The sequence below is a fragment of the Berkeleyomyces rouxiae genome, assembly GCF_048999995.1.
Source record: "Berkeleyomyces rouxiae strain 22BRR77 chromosome Unknown BrBRR77_ptg000001l, whole genome shotgun sequence".
NCBI lineage: Eukaryota > Fungi > Ascomycota > Sordariomycetes > Microascales > Ceratocystidaceae > Berkeleyomyces > Berkeleyomyces rouxiae.
The window spans coordinates 4,118,852-4,137,316 of record NW_027396491.1 but is presented as its reverse complement, the minus strand read 5'-3'; the positions used below and the strand labels follow the sequence as shown (position 1 = coordinate 4,137,316).

Below are 18,465 nucleotides of genomic sequence, written 5' to 3'. Positions count from 1 at the left end.
GGTTCTCGTCCGCTCCAGCGTAGCGTAGCATCTTAGCCAAAAACTACCTTAATCCCCAGGTCTTCGCTGACAGTCCTCCATAAATCCTCCTCAAACTTGTTTTTTGGGACATCCAACACCAGCTCATCCTTGGTCTCGCGCCCAACTGCAGTGCTACTTTCCTCCAAGGCATCAGCCCTCTTCCAAACTTCCTGGACAATGGTCCATGCATGTTGAATATTGACCATTCCCTGACGTCGATCTACAGCGAGGAATGCGCGGCGGGCTAGATCGCGATCTGCCGTGTTTGCTGCTTCGCATGCTGCGACAAATAGAGGCCAGAGGAGCGCGCTCATCGGCCCGGCGTTTTGCACGGTGCGCATGCAGTGCACCAGGGCCGCGTGTGTGTGGCGTTGGACGAGCGGGTGGTCGCGGGCGCAGCCATAGATGCTTCTGTATAGAAAAACCGAGGCGCCGTGGCGGTATGCCAGGGCATTGTTGAGAATAGAGCGCACGCGGCCCTGTGCGGGGTGAAGTGCCGTGGCGGAGTCTGTCGCAGAGATAGCGGAGGCTGGTGCCAAGGACGAAACTTCGGGCGAAAAATCGGCCATGGAACAACCGCCGGGAAGTTCGGGCTGCCATTCCTCTAGTGCGGTTTCAATAGCTGCTGAGCCGGTCTCAAATTCGGCCTTGAGAATGGGAATGGAAGACGTGTTTCCTGCGTTTGTGGCAGCTGCAAGATTGCGTTTAAGACCTTGAAGGGCCGAGAGACGGTGGATGATGGGCCATAGAGTGGTAAACATTCCCAGCAGAGAATCGATGCTGTTTCCTGAGGGGGTCGGAGTCAAGTTCAAGAAATTAGGGGTCGTGTCCACATAGGAATGACTGAGCGGAGCACGACCGAGAGAAAGCGCAGAAATTACATCATAGAATTTAAAGGCCTGGGGATGTTAGAGACTTGGGGAAAAAATGAAACGGAGAGCGGAGATAAAGTTGTTACTTACCCGTTCTAGGAACTGGTCCGTCGCATTTGGGAAAACGGGTGACTGGTGGTGAGTTGTCATTACAGTCAAAGCTCCACGTAAATGGTCGTCGACAATGCTTGAGCGGCCTTTCTGGACCAACTATTTCAAGGAAGTTAGCATCAAGTAAAGATAGTAAGAAAGGGGTGGGGGGGGGGGGGGGGGGGGTCTAGCAGATACTTACAGCTTCATAGTAGATTAGCAACATGATGGATGCTAGTAGTTCGTTTCTATTTGCCTTTTCACTTTGTGCTATCAACTTGGCCAGGCCGGTGATAACCTGGCGATGGAAGAAGTCCGATGTTTCGCTGAACTCCACACCTCTATGTTCTAGGTGTGCACTGGCTAGCGCATATACAGCATTGGTTACCACAATGCTATTGTGACATAGAGGCAGCACCAGTTGTTGGAAGGGATTGCCGCTGTCTTCTTTGAAGACCAGAAGATGTGAGAGGACGTTGCAAAAGTGATCTATCAAAGCGCGACGGTTACGAAGATCCGAGAACTCAAAGAAGTTTGGTAGGTTGAAGTCGAAGTGTATCTGTGGCTGTGGCTGTAGTTGCTGGTATTGCTGTTGAAGTTGCGAGTCGTAATGTGGCACCGAGAAGGATATTTCGGGGGTTAATGAGGTAGTGGACGAAACGGACCCACGCTGCTCGCGCTCATCGCTTTGTGAGAAGTGGCTGTGAGAGTGGACATGAGAATCAGTCGGCACCAGAGCAAGATCCTGTTCTATGCCAGATGTCAAGCCGGCCCCGACTAGCACATCGTCTGTACTGCTGCTGCTGCCGGTGCTACGAGAGTCGAGGGTTGCATCGTCTGGGCTATCAATCATGGGCAGATCGAAATCCAAGCCAAGAGATTCTATGCCCGGGAAATCAAGAGAATCTAGCGGAGAAAATGACATGATTGCCGCGTTGAAGATGTTGGGTGAAATAAGCGGCATATCCGCCTGTTCAGGATCAAGCTGCTCAATATCCTCATCGTCAAGTTCAGTGTCTACGGCAATCTCCACCCGCTGGGAAAGCCGTGATACTGCAGTAATTTCTGGCGACCATTTTGACGGCGAGCGTGGGGGGTTTAGGTTCGGGGTCGGGATCGGGGTTGGGTCGGCAGCTGGAGCCGGATTTCGGGCCAGTTTTGGTGAGACAGGAGGTTGTGACAAGGCGCTTGGCCGGCACACAACCGGCCGCTCGATAGCAGTGGATGACCTTCGGTGATGGGCCTGACTTGTGGATTGGCGGCGTTTGGAGGATGTGGCGGCCGGGGCTGGGGCCGAATCGGGTGGGCTTGAGGAGCAGACAGGGTCGGTGGTGTTGGAGATTTCGTCGCGGCGGCGGCGCTGGCGAGGCCTGATGGGCTCATACACGCAGTCTTGGCCCTTTTCGAGACAGCGCGCGCACTGTGGCCGCACTTCGTCGCACTTCTTCTTCTGGCCGAGTGTTAGTCTTGGGTGGCTGCGGGGGCGTTTTCAGTCCATCATATGTACCTTGTCCTTGCTGGAAAAAGAGTTAGCGATCGTGATAATGGCGCAAAGCGGAATAGCCTGAGGGGCATGGGAAAAAAAGAAATGGTACTTACCAGTAAACGCAGCCTGTCAAACGCAAATAAATCAAACAAGTAACTGGTTAGCTTTTCTCGCCCTTTCCACGTTGAGCTATCGGCCTTTGCTTCCATTGCAACTGCCGTGTGAAGAAGTGCGGGCTGGGCTCGGTGTTCTTAGTCAGCCTGAACTCACCAGATCGCGATCTCTTTTTGGGGATCTTTGCGGGTGCCAGTCGAGTATACAGAAGCATATTGGCGGGTGGCTTGGGAGAGAAAAGCATTAGGCGAGAAGTGGGCGGTTAGGATACAGCTAAGTGTGCAAGTAGAAAGCTCCTTTTGTGTGCTCTGGTGGCTCAGGAAGTCGTGCCCCTATGGAATGGTGATGTGCAGAGAAAAGCAAGACTCTTTTAGAACAGAGGAAAACAGTTGAAAACGGGGGTCCGACACGGCCTTATGTACTGCAGTCTGCTGGCGTCCCCCCCATGGACCGACCGGCTTATTCTATTATGCCTGAATTTATTTCCTGTTTCTGAAAAGCGCCCTTCCCATGTGATCCCCAAACCGGGTCAGACCTAGACCGGCAGGTCACGATGTCTCATGTAGTATGTACTGACTGTACCGTTTGGCGGGGCGCCTCCCCCTTTCCTGGCCCCATCCCAGATCACAGTGGTCAACGGGTTCTTTTGTTGCCTCTTTCTTGCTGGGCTCCAGGCGCTATTTACGGCGGTCGACTTCTTGGAGGTGGCCGGGCCCTTGTAAGCAGGAGCGGGTACATGGATGGGAGCAAACCCAAGCCGTAGCTGACTGGTTATGCAAGGAAAGCCATGGACATGTGCAAGTATAACTAGTTAACTGGTAAAACTATCTAGCTAGGTATCCTCATTTGTGCTTGGATACAGCTGAGACCGCGGCTCAGGGTGTTCATGCCTCCTGCTCTCTTATTTTGCCCTCGACCCTGTTCTCCTCTTCAACTCGTCCAGCCGGCCTGCCTGTCAAGTCGGGCCAAGAAAGTGGAGGACGGGCTAAGCTTTCGCGATTTGGGGGAAACCGCCAAGGATGCACATGGATGTGTGGAGACCAAGACAAGATGAGGGGGAGCCAACCGTTGCCTTTGGCTGTTTGGAAGTTGGAGAAGCCCAGGACCCGCCCTGGACGCCATTTTCAAAACGCAGCCCGCGCCGCCGACTTTTGGCTGCTGTGCTGGCTGGCTGACCGGCGATATCGATTCCGGGCCGAAGACACCAACCAGCACGCCTGCGGTAACAAATCCAATGTGAAGAAAGCATTGGCCAGCATCTCAGCACCAAAGCTTCCAAATCTGCCGATCTCAGCACGGGCAGAAAACCACAGCGTGCCCACATATGCAAATGCTACCAGGCCAGGCCTGTAGACTGCTGGCATTCAATATCCTACTAACTATAACCAGCGCTGGCTGCGATATTAACTGCACATCTTGAGCCAACTTCTCCAGAAACAGCTTCTCCGCTCCATTCCTTCCCCTCCCCCTGTCGACTTCCCCGGATTTTCAGCCCGCCGTCGAGGATCCTTGTCCCAGCACCACCAACACACACGGACCTCAACAAATTTACGTGCAAGATTCGCTGCCAAATTGCACGCAAATGCATATTGAACGAGAGGCGACTGAATGCTGCAGAAAGACACCAACAGTACATCAGCAAAGTGGTGTTGGCCTGTACTAAATGTGAAAAACCCCTGATAACACTTAGACTTCTCATGTCACCATCTCCCTGCGCCGCATCTACACAATGACAGCGCACTGCTTCCTAACGTGCGGGCCTAACGTGCGTTGTCAATCACATGATACATGACATTGGTGCACACGAGCCTGGCCTCCTCCTGCCTCTTCCTCCATTTCCAACTCGCTCTGGCTGCCTCTGTCTCGTTTGAGAGCGTCTAACCTTCTCAGTCTATTCTTTTCTTCTTCTGGAAACCCCTCCCCCCCGGGTGCTGATGTTGCTCGGGCCTTCACTCGGTCGTTTGTTGTCTGAATTGGTAGCCAACTCCGCACACAGCACAGCCATGCCCTGTCGAGTAAACTAGCTTTTGCACTAACTACTGCTCTCTTGTGTTCCATGATGATGATGCCTTAGCCTTTGGGGCCAGGTTGGCCGTCCCATGACAACGGGTACATGCCTTAGCTACAGTAACTTCTCAGTGTCCCTGGTGTTGGCTTGACCTTCGACCCAGTATCGTTGTCGAGAAAGGTGACATCACATGTCTACTTGTACTCTTGTATGCACTTCTAGTATACAGCGTGCATGGAGGCTCACCACAGCTACTCCAAACTGAAAACTGAGAACAAGAATTACTCCTGATTTTCTACTCCGTTGCCCTATTAGACCGTCTCATCATATAACAACTAACTAGTCATAGTCATCCTGTCTTAATATGAACAACTATGCATACAAATATCACAGTCTCCAACACGGATGGCCCCAAATACAGTTCTAGCCATCTACTTCTTCCTTATCCCAACCTCGATTAGCCAACCATATACAAATACAAGTACAAGTACAATTCTACCCTTCTTCCTACCACCTCCAGTCCATCTGACATCAAAACTATCGTTTCTCTGTCCCTCAAACTCTATTTCAATGAAACCCTAAACCCGTACATGCTCGTAAGTGAAGATAAGCGCACCAATCACAGGCTCCAGAGGCCATCCTGGTCACCAGTGTCCGTGTTCATGCTTCTCCATGATTTATGCCGTCGACTCCATCTCCAAGCATACGAGCAAACAGAAGACCCCATACAGACTGATTGTCTGTCAAAAACAAATGTCTAATTTGACGACAACCAACTCTTCAAATTTGGAGTTTGCTGGATAGGGCGCGCAAGAAACTTCCTACTATTGTCCATTGTCAAGGTTGCATGCAGCAAAACCCAATTCATATATCACATGTAACTAGCTAGCAAGGAGTCAGGCTTTTTCACTTGGATAGTTATCTATTTAGCTACTTCTAGACTATCATGAAGGGTGAGTCTTGAAATCCAGGCAAGTCTGAACTTTCATAGTGGCTTTATCCTGAGGCCCCGTCTCCAACTTTCTCAACAACTTGTCTTCGAAGAAAGTAGAATAGGAGATATGTCTCATCCCTTGTCTTTCCTTACTGCAGCCATAGTGACATCCCGGCCAGTGTCAAAATATATAGTGGTTATGAATGAATGTTCAATGTGAAAATAATCTAGGAGAAATAGGACACGGACACAATATGAAAAGCGTACTTTACAACGTGCACCTGTATAACAGAATTTGTTTCGGGTAAAGGGTAGATATACGGCATCCCTTGCTCACACCCAAAGGAGTCACAAAGTACAATAAACCCTAATTGTGACTATATATAGCCCTACTGTCAGCTCTATCATTCAAGAACTACTTGTTAGTCAGCGACCAATGCTTTGGTAAGAAAGGACCTGCGGGCCGTGAAAATCACTTTTGTTTTATTGTTAGTTACATTAGGAAGCGCGTTGCTTTTTCTTAGGCCTGACGAAATCTTTTGCTTATGTGCCTTACTACTACACGTGGAAATTGGGTTCTTCATCCTTCCACTAACCATAAGGATTACAAGAGATCATGAGCGGCATTTGTGTAACGGGCGGATCATTAATGCTACTGGATGCATTAATGTTACATATGTACATACATACATTACATCTCTGTCTAGCACCCGTCGTACACCTTGTCATCTCTCAGTTCTCCTGACGCTAAAGAGAATGATGCCTTTGAAGAAAGCTCAAGATATCCGGGCATTTCAGAGCCCATTGTTCTAGATGTGTGCAATTTATCAACTAACTACCATGAAGTTGAAGAAAATAATCAGATATCAGAGGAAACAAAAGTAACATATGATATCCGGCGAGGGTTAGACAACGGGCTAGAATGGAATTATCCATATATGGTCATCGTGCCCCGAAATTCGGATTAGCTCCCGGAAAGTTATTCCCACTCTCTTCAGTACGCCCGGGATATCCCCAAAAGCTCTTCTCAACGCCTACAGGGTTTGTTCCTGGGAAGTTGTTCCCATACTCGACTTCCTGCTTATGTTCCTTTTCGCTTTGATGATCATGCTTTCCAAAATCGTCAACTGCAGCAACCGCCTGTGCCTCACTGTCCGGTAACGGAGCATATCTGAACTCCTCACTCAAGTTTTGCTCTGACCACTGGCGTGGATTAGCCCCAGGGAAGTTGTTTTGCTCAAGAGTGGAGTTAAGACCTGGGAAGTTGTTGCGCTCATTGCTAGGGCCGGACGTGGGTTGTGGGTTAGTTCCGGAGAAGTTGTTGGTTTCATTATCAGCAGCATTGGTACCGGGGAAATTATTCCCCATCTCGGATTCATTGTCGAAGTTCACGGGGTTCCGATGCTTGTCGTGATAAAAGGTCTTTGAAATCAACCCAGAAATCTTGGTGCCTCTATGACGAGAAAGATGTGTTAGCCAACAATGAAAGAAAGCTTGTGAAGTGGTATCATATCACGCTGTACCTACAGCATGTTGCTGGAATGACAAAAGTCATGAAACATGTCAAGTGAAGTGGTATGTCGGGGATGAAGAACACAAACAAGAGTGCTTTTGTCTATGGGATTGAACAGTTGTATGAGGTGTGAAGAGATAGAGACGTAACCTGAAATATGGCTCGGGCAGCAGATTGATATGTCTATATAATCAGAAACGACTGTTTAGTTCCGCCACCACACGGTGCTTTGCTATAGAGGATAGCACACTGGTTTATATATCTCCCTTCTCTGAGTCCTCGTTCTCTCGGTCTTATGCACGGCATTTGCCAAAATCTGCAAGCCCCTATACTTTGGTATACGACACGAGAAAAGGGCTGGCACCTCAGTCGTGGCTTACGCTCGTCTGGCGTCGAGCGTGGTCTAGTGAGAGTCCGAATTCCTGTGTCACCGACGCAAGTCCGAAGTATGAGCGAGAGTCCGGGAATAAAATAACATTGGTCGCGGGAAAAGATACAGGGCAATTGTGTAATGTGATATAAAAATGGGGTCTTTTAGCTGCTTAATTCCTGACAAATGTCTTAGTCGTGGTCCCTCTGCTCTTCTCTCGGAGTCACATAGGCCAAGGAGATGCTCGGCTTTGGTGGTTCGGGATACCGAGTCTAGGCCTTTTGTGGCCGCACAAGCCAGTGAAAAGATTGAATGTCTGTATGATAGGCCCCACAGGCTTCATAAAAATGCATTGCGAAATAAGTCATCTCCGGTGTCTTTCCAAACTTTAGAGACTGCTATTGTCGCTGTCGTATGCTATGCGCGTTACAATCGTCAGTAGAGGTAAGTTGGAGCAAACAGAAATCCTTCCCGAAGTTTCGCCAAAAGCACTGATATTGCTGATTAGGGTTAGTAGCTACCACACATGTATGTAGGGTTATAGTGTTCCCCCTTGCCCATACGTTTTCATGGCCTCATTGTCTCATTCGAGCGAGCGACTGGTGGTAGCTAATTTTTAGTTATAGCATCTCGATTATTCTTACGGCTAACTCTGATATAACGAGACTCCGTGACCTCGAAATTTCCACCTCTCAACAACCTCTCTCATCGGAAAAACCACATCATACTGAACGGAAGCCTTTTCCCCATGTACCTGAATCACACCCATGTCTATCCTGCATCCCAAAGCTTGTCCTTGAGCTCACGCTGTTAATTATCCATAATTCCATAGATTATCATTGCTTCAATTGAGCAAAGATTAGCAGCAAGTTATGGCCGACAAAATCGTGGGGTTCCCGATTGACACACTGCCGTGGTCTTCGACTACATCCAGTCAAAAAGGCCCAAGTCCCATACAGGATGTATATGGCTGTTCCACCTTCACACAGGACCCAAACGGAATCAGCCTATGCGGGTTTACCACAGGACCTGCTGTTGGAAGACAAAATTTGCCGTTTGAAAAGACGATGCGCGCTACTGCTTTTGTTTCCGACCCAACAAGCGCAAGATTGTTGATGAAACCCCCATGCGCATATATTCTGCTCATGCTGACAATGTTGAAGGGCAACCCCTCGACATAAACCGCATTGTTCAGGTGGCAGGCCACTGGCTCCCCTTCAGGAGAGACCAGTTGCACCGTAACGTCGCCCGCAACGTATCCTTCGCTGGCTGCCTGTGTCCGTACGCCGCCCGTGTCACCGTAGCCGACGGTTACGTGAACCGGCCGGATGGTAGTGTGCTTCAGCCACTTGATGTCATTGACCGCATGAACGTTTGATTGCGAGCACAACACCCATTCGTCATGGCCCTCTCGGGGATCGTTGTAGCTTGTCATGTGAGGCGAGTACGGGATTACATTTCCCCACTGGCGACGTTCAGTAAGGCGCTTGAGATCGTTGGACGTGAGGTTGATGCTGGTGATTGACATGGTGCTTTGCAGCTAGAACATGGGTAAATTAGCATGTGTTCAGTATGGGAAAAAAAGGTACGAACTGTATCTAACGAAATATTGTCACATACTGAGAGGGACGAAAAAGGTACATGTGCTGGTAGTGAATGGCCATTTGGTCTGATTTCTTGAGGATGTGGAAATAGAAGAGACGAAAAGAAAATCGCCTGTCACGTCTCATAGTCTTTTCCTTTTGATAATCACTCATACGTTGCGGACAGCTTAACTAACTATTAATGAAAAATCACGAACTATCTATTACTATTAGACCAGCATCAGACACGTATCAAAACATGATGACAATTCTACACATCACTACTACAACGTCACATCAAACCCTTCTCCTCTTAGGGCAACCAACAGGTATGGTTGGGATTCAATCCCGGCCGCACCATGACGCATAGTTGTCGCATGTGCGGCGCAACTAGAATGCGGTTGATCCCATCGTGGGTAAGGACATACCCAACATTCCCCGGGTGGCGTGAGGTCATGTGAAATATACCCTCAATTATATTATGTGGCGATGTCGCGTCGTACTTGACTTTGCGTAAAAAGTACATTTTGGTCCCATGATCTCTCATGTCTAGTGATGAGAGAATGGCGTCGCCCACCCAAACCTGTCTACCATTCTCATCATACCATGTCACGATGGTTTCCGGGATGAGCCATTTGGGACTGTTTACCACGTGGTGTCGAAATACAGGCTGTAAACTTATCGCCCAGTCGTCAGCACTTAGGGGCCAGGAGCCCTTGAAAAGCGCCAGCGCTGCCTCCATGGTCATGTTTGAAGGCCATGAATCATCGTCTTCGGGCCCCAGCTCAAAGAAGAAAGGTTGTGGGTTCCGCGTGACAGGCCACGCTATCCCATCATCATAGGTATTCTCCACCGCATATTGCTCTTCTCTTGAGTAAGTTTGGGGGTAGTAGCCGTCTTTGCCATATGCCGCCCCGCTGTCAATGCTGGCAGGGCTAGATCGAGGGCTCTGGCTGTGTGATTGTTCTCGTAACGGTCCAGGGTCCGAAGCCGGATGAGTAGCAACTTCGATTTCTCCCGTGCGAGCACCATAACGAACTTGTTGGTCGTCTTGGGCATGATTTGTTGTGAGGATGTTGTGTGTGTTCATTTCAAACGAATCGGAGGGTGGTTGATTAGAAGCTCCAGTAGCCGAAGCGAGCACCCCAGCATCGCAGTGATGGTGGGTAGAAGAAGAGAACCTCTGATTTCTTACAGAGGGTGGCTTCATTTTATTCTTTCTTCGCCTTGTGCGACAGACAATTCCTTGCTACTACTTGGCAGCAGACAATAGGCTCAGTCTTCCAGGTGGCTGACTCCGCTCTTTAATTGCATGGTCAATACTGCGTTCAAACTAAACCACTTGACAAAATAGAGCCTTGGGGCTGACACAAGACTTTGTGATCCTATTCTGCAGCCAGTTTGAGCTTCTTCATCTTTTCTAGCATTATAATATTCATACATAAACAGCTATACATCTAGTGAAATGCGGATATCTAGAACGTTGTCTTGGGTCTTTGGCAGGTGTCTGTGGTACACAGTACATATAACACGGTCTTGGTGCCGAATTAAACCTTTTTTGCTATACATTCTTCCCACATAAAGTAGACTATTAGCGCTGTGTGTACCTTGCAGTAAACGTATCTGCATCTTGAAGCTTGCCATGTGTCTCAAATAGGTGTGTTCTTTCTAGAGCTCGTATCCAAGAACCTGGCAGATGATGCGTTTTGAACAGCCCGTTCACTGCCTTGGCTTGGTCTTCGAAGTGACGAATGACTAAGAGTATAGTGACATTCATTCACTAGCAAACTATTGGTTATAGTTGTTCACCGATACTTGACAGTAGAGTCAATCATGTGTGAAAGAACTCACAGCCGTCATGCTTTGTGTTACATAGAAAATCACCAACATTTGATAACCCTAGTCGGCCACAAAGCCCTCCTATCTTGTGCTTGATACGAAGTATGCACCATGACAGCGGCCTCTCACCTTCCAACCAAAGAGAAGACTTGCTGCACGTCGAATCGGTCGTTTCTCTTCCAAAGAAACTAACATAAATGATCTTTTCAGTCATTTCTCCTGAGGCTATCATGAAGCTAGCGCAGGAGTAGGTCCCACCTACTCAAGCACGTACCATTTGCCAGCAAGCATCATGATAAGATAATGATAACGATAAGCTTTTGAGACCCGAATTTTTTTTTCTTCCTTCAACGTTATCGATCACAGGCGCAACGAAACACTCCAAGTTCAGGCTAGCAAAACATAACCCCCCATCACATTATACATTGTGTAGTCGGGTCAGCAATTTTTTCATTCTCTATTTGATAGTCCTTCACAATCGGCATACATTCTTTAGCATGGTGCTCAAGAAACAAGCAGCTGCTTTGGAAAAGCACGAGGCGGACTTGTAGGGCATCCATCAGCCTCTGCCACTCTACTTATTTAAACATCTTCTAACCTTTTGAATAGTGCGACTTTACAATGGAAGATTCGCCGCGATCCTAAGTAAGTGCGCATGACCGTTACATGACATAGAGCTGTCAGCCTAACGTTACTCTTCTCCTTCTCTACAGGTCCTACAAGGAGGACTTCCTCAAGCAATGGGAACAGTACGAAGCCCAGCGTGAGATCTTTCTCATCTCACCTTCCACCGCTACTCCCGACTCAATCCAGAGCTTCCACGACACTATTGATCTAATCGCCCACGTCGCCGACTGCTATCCCCAAGACACCGCTTCTTTCGCCGATGACCTCAAGACCATGCTTCTGCAGCACCACAAGCTGCTACACCCTGAGCTGCGCGAAAAGGCTGTCGGTAGCCTTGTCTTGCTGCGTCGCAAGGAGCAGCTTGACTCATCAAGCCTTCTCACGACTCTTTTCCCCATCCTAGTCGAATCTCCTAGCAAGACTCTTCGTAGCTTCTTGTTTAACAAGATTATTAGCGAGCTGCGCAACTCCAACTCCAAGTCCACCAATCATCCTCTCAACCGGACTGTTCAGGCTGTCATGTACAACCTTATCATGGCTGACCGGTCGTCCCCCAAGGCTCTCTGGGCTGTCAAGATTACCCGCGAATTGTGGAAGAGACAGATTTGGGTTGATGCCAAGCCTGTGGATGTCATGAAGGAGGCCTGCTTGTCTACCAACGAGAAGGTTGTCGCTGGCGCTGTGAGATTCTTCCTCGGTGGCGATAAGGAGCGTGAGGCTATGGAAGATGAAGACAGTGATGCTGAGACCATTGATCTCAAGAAGTTGCAACATCAAATGGGTATCAACAAGAAGTCCAAGAAAAAGTCCAAGCAGTATGACAAGGCCGTGGGCAATATGAGGAGACAAGAGGCGAAGAAGAATAAGCCCCATCCCCTCAACTTCTCGGCTCTACACCTGCTACACGACCCCCAGGGCTTTGCTGAAGTTCTTTTTGATAAACATCTACAGAGCTCCAAGGCCAAGCTATCCCTCGACACGAAGATTTTGGTTCTTCAACTAGTTACCCGTCTGGTCGGTCTGCACGAGCTTACCATCATCTCCCTCTACTCATGGTTCATCAAGTATCTCACTCCCCGGCAACAACAAGTCACCTCGTTCCTGGCCTGCTTAGCGCAAGGTGTGCACCAATTTGTGCCGCCTGATGCCGTGGAGCCTCTAGTTCAGAAAATTGCCAACGAGTTTGTGTCTGAGGCATCCGCGGCGGAGGTTGCTGCTGCAGGTCTTAATGCCATCCGTGAGATTTGCGTTAGACAGCCGCTAGCCATGAGCGACACACTCCTTCAAGATTTGGTCCAGTACCGCCGGAGTAAGGATAAGGGTACCATGATGGCTGCCAAGGGTCTGCTCTCACTGTTCCGTGAGGTGGATGCAGAGTTGCTTGCCAAGAAGGACCGTGGCAAGAACGCCACTATGGGGATTCGCAGTGGTGAAATCAAAAAGCGAAAGTTCGGTGAACAGGAAACCGGTGGCATAGAAGGCCTTGAACTTCTGGAGCAATGGAAGGAAGAAGAAAAGGAAAGAAAGCTGGCGGCCAAGGAGGCGAAGAAGCAAGCTGAAGAGGACGAAGAGGATGTCGATGGCGAGAAGAGAGAAAAGCGCATCAAGATTGATGATTCCGATGATGAGGACGGAGATGGCTACAACTCTGACGACTGGGAGGTGGAGTCCAACAACAGTGACGACTCTGGAGGTTGGATCAACGTCGAGCACTCGGACGACGAAGATGAGCCAGCTGCGAAGAAAGCCAAGACCAGTGCTAAAGACGGCGAAAACGTGGATGAGGATGATGAGAGTGAAAACGACCAGCCGAAGCCCCTGTCTAAACTGGCTACAACAACTATCCTCACACCTGCCGATCTGGCCAAGCTCCAGGAGCTACGTCTCCAAGCACAAATGGACAAGGCCATGGGCCACAACAACCAGAAGCGCAAGGATGCTCAGGACCGCCATCGTGACGAAGGCCTGACTGCTGATCAGATCGAAGCTCCGGCCAAGCTGAGAAAGTCGACCAAGGAGGAGCGTCAGGCAATGGCTGCTGAGGGCAAGCCTAACCGTGAGGAGCACAAGTCGACCAAGGCCATCCGCAAGTCTAAGAAGGAAGCACAGGGCAAGAGTACTACCAACAAGGACAAGGCCCGCAAGAAGAACTTCCTGATGACGCTGGGCAAGGCCAAGTCAAAGCAAAAGCGCAGTTTGGTAGAGGCTAAGAAGGTTCTTACTGGCCATATCCAGAGAAGCAAACGTGGTGGCAGACGTGCCAACGGCTCATAGAAGGGTTATATATAAACAGGTACCTATTTCTATATTACGAGAAAAAAAAATACACGCCAGGAAGTTTTGGTTTAGATCACATTCATGAATGTTTATCCACCCCAGTGCTCCACTACAAACACATAAACAAAAATACCAGACTTGAAGGCTTGTCTACATCTCTCCCACTGATATCTGAAAGTGGACCCCAAGTCACTTGAGCATAATTATAATCAGTTCATGCTCCAGGCTCACGAGAATGTTGTCGTTATAGTCCATATTTGTGTGGTCATGTAACACAGTTACTGCCTAATCGATGTTGTATTCCTGTGTAACTTGATGACTGTTGAGTTCTGACAATATCTTTTCATCACGCAAATTTCCACGAACATAATTCAAGATTCCCAGTTTCATGCGCAAGTTGTTTCGGGTATGCCAGGTAGAAATCTCGAGTATAGAGAAACTAGTGTTTGTTCACTTGTTTAATCAAGTAATTCAACCTTTGCCGCCACTCAAGAATCGAGTCTATTTTCTTTTTCAAAACAGGATGTCATGTGAGCGGTTGCGGTAAGAGTGAGCGGCAATTATTCTTCCGAGATTCGACAAGTGAACAAGCATAAAACCATAGTGCCTCTACACAATTTGGTCTCTACCAAGTCGAAAAAGAAAAGCAAGGGGTTAACCTCAAGGTTTTCTCACGTACTTGTACGCAACTACTCATACTTTTATACTATCAGCGCTTCATCATGAGTGTATCTATCCATAGATCTTCGCTACAGAGCCCAATGCATAGTCATTTCCGAATTTTAATTGCAGCACTTCATAATAAACTAGTACGCACAAATATACAAGTACAAGTAGCTGTGTTGATGATCGACGTGAGCATGATATCAACAAAACTATCATTCTTCAGATAACTACAAGTAACAACTTCCAAGAAATGCATACAAAGCCCCATTCCACATGTCAAGATCACAGCAAGAGGGTCACTTCCTAGGCCGGTTCAAGTGAATTGAAGGCAATAAAGGGAGTCGCCGCATGCTGGGGAACCTGAAACGATGATGTAAGTGAACCAAGCCAAGTCAAGTCACGGCTCTCCCTTTCCCAGCATTTGGAACCCGCTATGGTGGTTCTAGAAACGCGAGAGACAGGGGACTTCGGCCAGTGGCAGAACATAGGATTCCATATTGCAACTCTGAGGAGGTGGATACTACGTATGGACAAGTAGACAAGTACAAGTATGCTCTGGAACTCCTAGTGCGCCACGATACTTGTGAGCTAAACACTTGTACACGCTGATCTATGGTATCTCTAAACGGGCTCGATGACCCCTTTACGCAGGAGTATTCATTGCTAAACGTGACAGAGGGCTTCAGCTAGTGGTATGTTTTGTTTACACGCAAGCCTGCCAACATCAAATCGAGCTAGAGGAGAATGCGGACCAGTATTCATGCTTTGTGGGTGGAGGCATTATGAAACAATAAAGCGGCTACTTTGCTACGCAATCAAGGTTTGTACTGAAGCATAGAACTAATCACGCCCATTCCCATTTCACAGGAGTTGCTGGTTGAACCACCCACTTCATTGGTCAACCAGGCATAACGTCGTCAAAGATCTCGAACTCAAACTTGAGGGAGGGTTTACGTTGGTATAGGACTCCTGTCCTGACGTAGAGCACAACGTAACTATACATGTTCATGCCGTCACTGCACGCCCATGTAGTAATGCATAGAGATCTGCTTTGACATGATGGTCTCCAACAATGAGGCTCATAGCAAGAAACTAAAAGTTGATGGGCTGTTAGACGCCCAGTAGCAGTTGTCCATACTTGTGCTTGCACCTTTCGGCTATATTCCGAAAGTGGAAATGTTGTGAAGAATCCTAGAGCAAGTTATTGTGTGTATGTGAAGACGCGCGTCCTTTCGGAGAGCAGGTCAAATCTGGCCTTCTGGGCTAGGCTGACCATTTCTGTTAGTGGTGGAAGCTCCTAAAGATCAAGCATTTTGACGCTGATGGCAGCCCATGAATTAGGTCTAGGTTTTTTTGTTTCCAGTGGCTGTGTGCGTGTTTTTCCCTGCATGAGACGGTGATTTGGATCTTGTCCTGGACCATCTGGGTTTCCAGGTATTATGTGACATCGATGTGAAGACGGGTTGTTTATTGTCTAAGAACTCTGCCAATTCAAAACGGCAACGGTACTGGGAAAGGTAGTCTTGGAAGATTCTCTGACAAGGCAGATTCTGTGGGATGCCTTGCAGCGCAATGAGAAAGGAATGGCTTTTAGGGAGACTACTCACGATACAATCATAAACTGATCCGGTTTTGGTGTTCTCTAGGGTTTAACCCTTTGTGTCAACCAGTTGAAAAGACTTTGTTCCATGTTGACCACCAAGTGGCTGCTGCGAGTATTTTTCAACCACGCCCAAGACTACCGAGCCTTATCTCCATTGGAGACCTAGATCTGACATAACCGAACACACCAAGTGCTTGGCAGCAAATCTCAACATCCATCGCAGCTCACTAGCTTTGTATTTCTACTCGTACGTGTATCACAATGATAAGCGCGAGTGGTAAGGTAACTCTCCAGAACAAACAGCTAAGTTTCTGAACTCCAAGCCAAGAGGTTGTACATGCAATATGAAGGAGCAGCAAAAACAGAGTCTCTGTGTTCAGGAAGTCCATGCTCAAGATTCAGGATAGAATGCCTCTGAAACCCACTAATACGCCCAATATTTGCACGTACATACATATGTATGTATATAGTGCTTTCAATAGGTTATTAGCCCTACAATGCAGGGCCATGAACCCTTATGAGCTCACAACGAATACTTTCTGGCGAGACATAATATCACGAAAAAGTTACTCTCTCCCTCGTCTCATGCAAGCCAATATACCTAGTCAAGAACCAGAGCTATTATTGGAAACAAGGATCGTACTCAATGTGGCTTATCCTGCCCTGGTGTTCACCTGCCGGAGATTTATACTTGTCTTTGCGTGTCTGTCGAAACTTTGTCACGCATAACCTCCCCGATTCGTGTGAAGAACCCGAGAAATGCATAACTAAGTAGAAAAGCCCCCCCCTCATTGAACATGACCTTATTCGCCTATTGTTGTCTTTCAAATTTGTGTCCGCTCTTTCGCCCTCTCGTGTTCGGCCGGGATTTCTGAGATTGTCAAGACTAAGCCCAAGACGAAAGCTTAGCACGCTTGGGCCCGAGTTTACGATGCCAGCTTATGCCATGCATGCTTCACGAAGGCCCTTCACGAGGGATTGTCAAGTTTCTATGGCCTCTCTAGTTGGGTTAGTCACTGCTGCTTGTCTATTTCTTTTCCTCAGGGCGACTTACTACAAGTGGCTTGCACTTGTTAATGAGTGACTAAGCGGATTGAGACTTTTGGTAGTTCCAGCACACGATCCCAAGCAGCACTGTTCCTACCATGTTCAACTAAACATAGTTACCATGGACATCAACCGGCTCCAGCGGGCCTGATCTAGGCCGTTCTGATCCCGACTAGACTGGTGCAGGATGAGGGAGGGAACTTGCAGCATCCAGCAAGGGGGTCAGAATAAAGGAAATGCCGAACAGCAGCGGACCGTGGGTATTGAGAGGTTTCGTATGTTGACAGGCTAATGGGATCAGGGAAAACAGAAAACGCCATGTACACAAGCACACAGGTACACATGTAAAATAATGAAGGGATGATGATAGGAAGCTATCAGGCCGATGACGGAAGATCGCTGCCCTTGACTGTTGGGGTTGGCGGTTGTTTGCTTTCATGTTTTGTAAGGATGCTCAAGGCTGTCTGTCTGTGGCAGTGCTGATAGAAGACCCCCTATAGCATGGACCTCGTCATAGTGGGCGGACATGATGGTTTCCGCCTGTGTCAAAGGATATTCACCCGGACATACATAATCCCTACTTGCTGGCCTTGAGGAGGGTGGATTATGGCACGGGCTGCTACTCTGAGCGGACAAAGAGTCAAGATTCGTGTCATTGAACGAAATGTCGAGTCTATATATGTACTTGTATGTATGGCTGGCATGTGTATCTGGGTATAATACGGACATTGCCATGACGGGTCAAGCCTGTACCGTACCTTCGGAATGATGACCTCACAGGAGACATGTGTTCCGTTATTCTTTTTGCCAGGCTCAAGCCGGCGGGGCCTTGATCTCGTGAGCGAATCTGTCAGTGTTCGCATTCTGTCCTGTGTGTTATAAGAAGGGCCCGGCTTGAGCTGAGCTGAGCTTCTGAGTAACCGGTAGCTTGTAGCTCGTAGCTCGCAGCAAAAGCCGCTTGAACCTCGGGAATGTGACGGGTATTTCCCAGCACGGGGCACCTTTGACCTTGGGCCTTTGACTGTGGAGGCTCTAGGCTCTAGGACCTTGGGGGGTTGCTGAGGCACGGATTCCCAGCATCCAACACAGAGGAACGACTGGCCCAAGGATCTTGAAGACAAGTCTTTCCGGTCAGACTAAAGCTCCTCTTCTCTCGTCTTTCCTGCTCGGGCTTTGGTTCGGCGAGAAGGATGCTCAGAGAGACGGTCCGTAGTGCACGACTTGTGCTTGTGATTGTACCAGTAGCACAACTAGAGTCCGCAATGGGACAAGCGGAAGTGCTGGGACATATGCACAAGGCTTACCAGCACAGGTGCTGCCAAAGAATGTAGATGGTGGCTTTGAAATTGTGTGTGTGTGCATATGTGCTGTGGCCTGGTTTGCACAGAAGGCCTCTGGGGATGTTATCAGATGGA

At 48.5% G+C, this 18,465-nt stretch overlaps 5 protein-coding genes across 5 annotated transcripts; 1 reads left to right on the top strand and 4 right to left on the bottom strand.

Annotated features, from left to right (window-relative positions):
• Positions 1 to 32: 32 nt before the first annotated feature.
• On the bottom strand, positions 33 to 2,827 carry BROUX77_001157 (uncharacterized protein; the record flags this gene model as incomplete). Its single annotated transcript, XM_073745555.1, has 6 exons — positions 33 to 920; positions 984 to 1,103; positions 1,186 to 2,433; positions 2,491 to 2,500; positions 2,583 to 2,595; positions 2,740 to 2,827. 6 exons carry the CDS (start codon positions 2,825 to 2,827, stop codon positions 33 to 35), a joined length of 2,367 nt encoding a protein of 788 aa, XP_073609392.1.
• A 3,640-nt stretch (positions 2,828 to 6,467) lies between these two features.
• BROUX77_001156 (uncharacterized protein) lies at positions 6,468 to 7,087 on the bottom strand (the record flags this gene model as incomplete). The annotated part of the gene is made up of 2 exons (XM_073745554.1): positions 6,468 to 6,978; positions 7,053 to 7,087. 2 exons carry the CDS (start codon positions 7,085 to 7,087, stop codon positions 6,468 to 6,470), a joined length of 546 nt encoding a protein of 181 aa, XP_073609391.1.
• Positions 7,088 to 8,342: 1,255 nt separating this feature from the next.
• On the bottom strand, positions 8,343 to 8,936 carry BROUX77_001155 (uncharacterized protein; the record flags this gene model as incomplete). The annotated part of the gene is made up of 1 exon (XM_073745553.1): positions 8,343 to 8,936. One exon carries the CDS (start codon positions 8,934 to 8,936, stop codon positions 8,343 to 8,345), a length of 594 nt encoding a protein of 197 aa, XP_073609390.1.
• A 368-nt stretch (positions 8,937 to 9,304) lies between these two features.
• BROUX77_001154 (uncharacterized protein) lies at positions 9,305 to 10,081 on the bottom strand (the record flags this gene model as incomplete). Its single annotated transcript, XM_073745552.1, has 1 exon — positions 9,305 to 10,081. The coding sequence occupies one exon, from the start codon at positions 10,079 to 10,081 to the stop codon at positions 9,305 to 9,307; it is 777 nt and encodes a 258-aa protein (XP_073609389.1).
• A 1,246-nt stretch (positions 10,082 to 11,327) lies between these two features.
• BROUX77_001153 (uncharacterized protein) lies at positions 11,328 to 13,731 on the top strand (the record flags this gene model as incomplete). Its single annotated transcript, XM_073745551.1, has 3 exons — positions 11,328 to 11,377; positions 11,440 to 11,475; positions 11,544 to 13,731. 3 exons carry the CDS (start codon positions 11,328 to 11,330, stop codon positions 13,729 to 13,731), a joined length of 2,274 nt encoding a protein of 757 aa, XP_073609388.1.
• Positions 13,732 to 18,465: the final 4,734 nt, after the last annotated feature.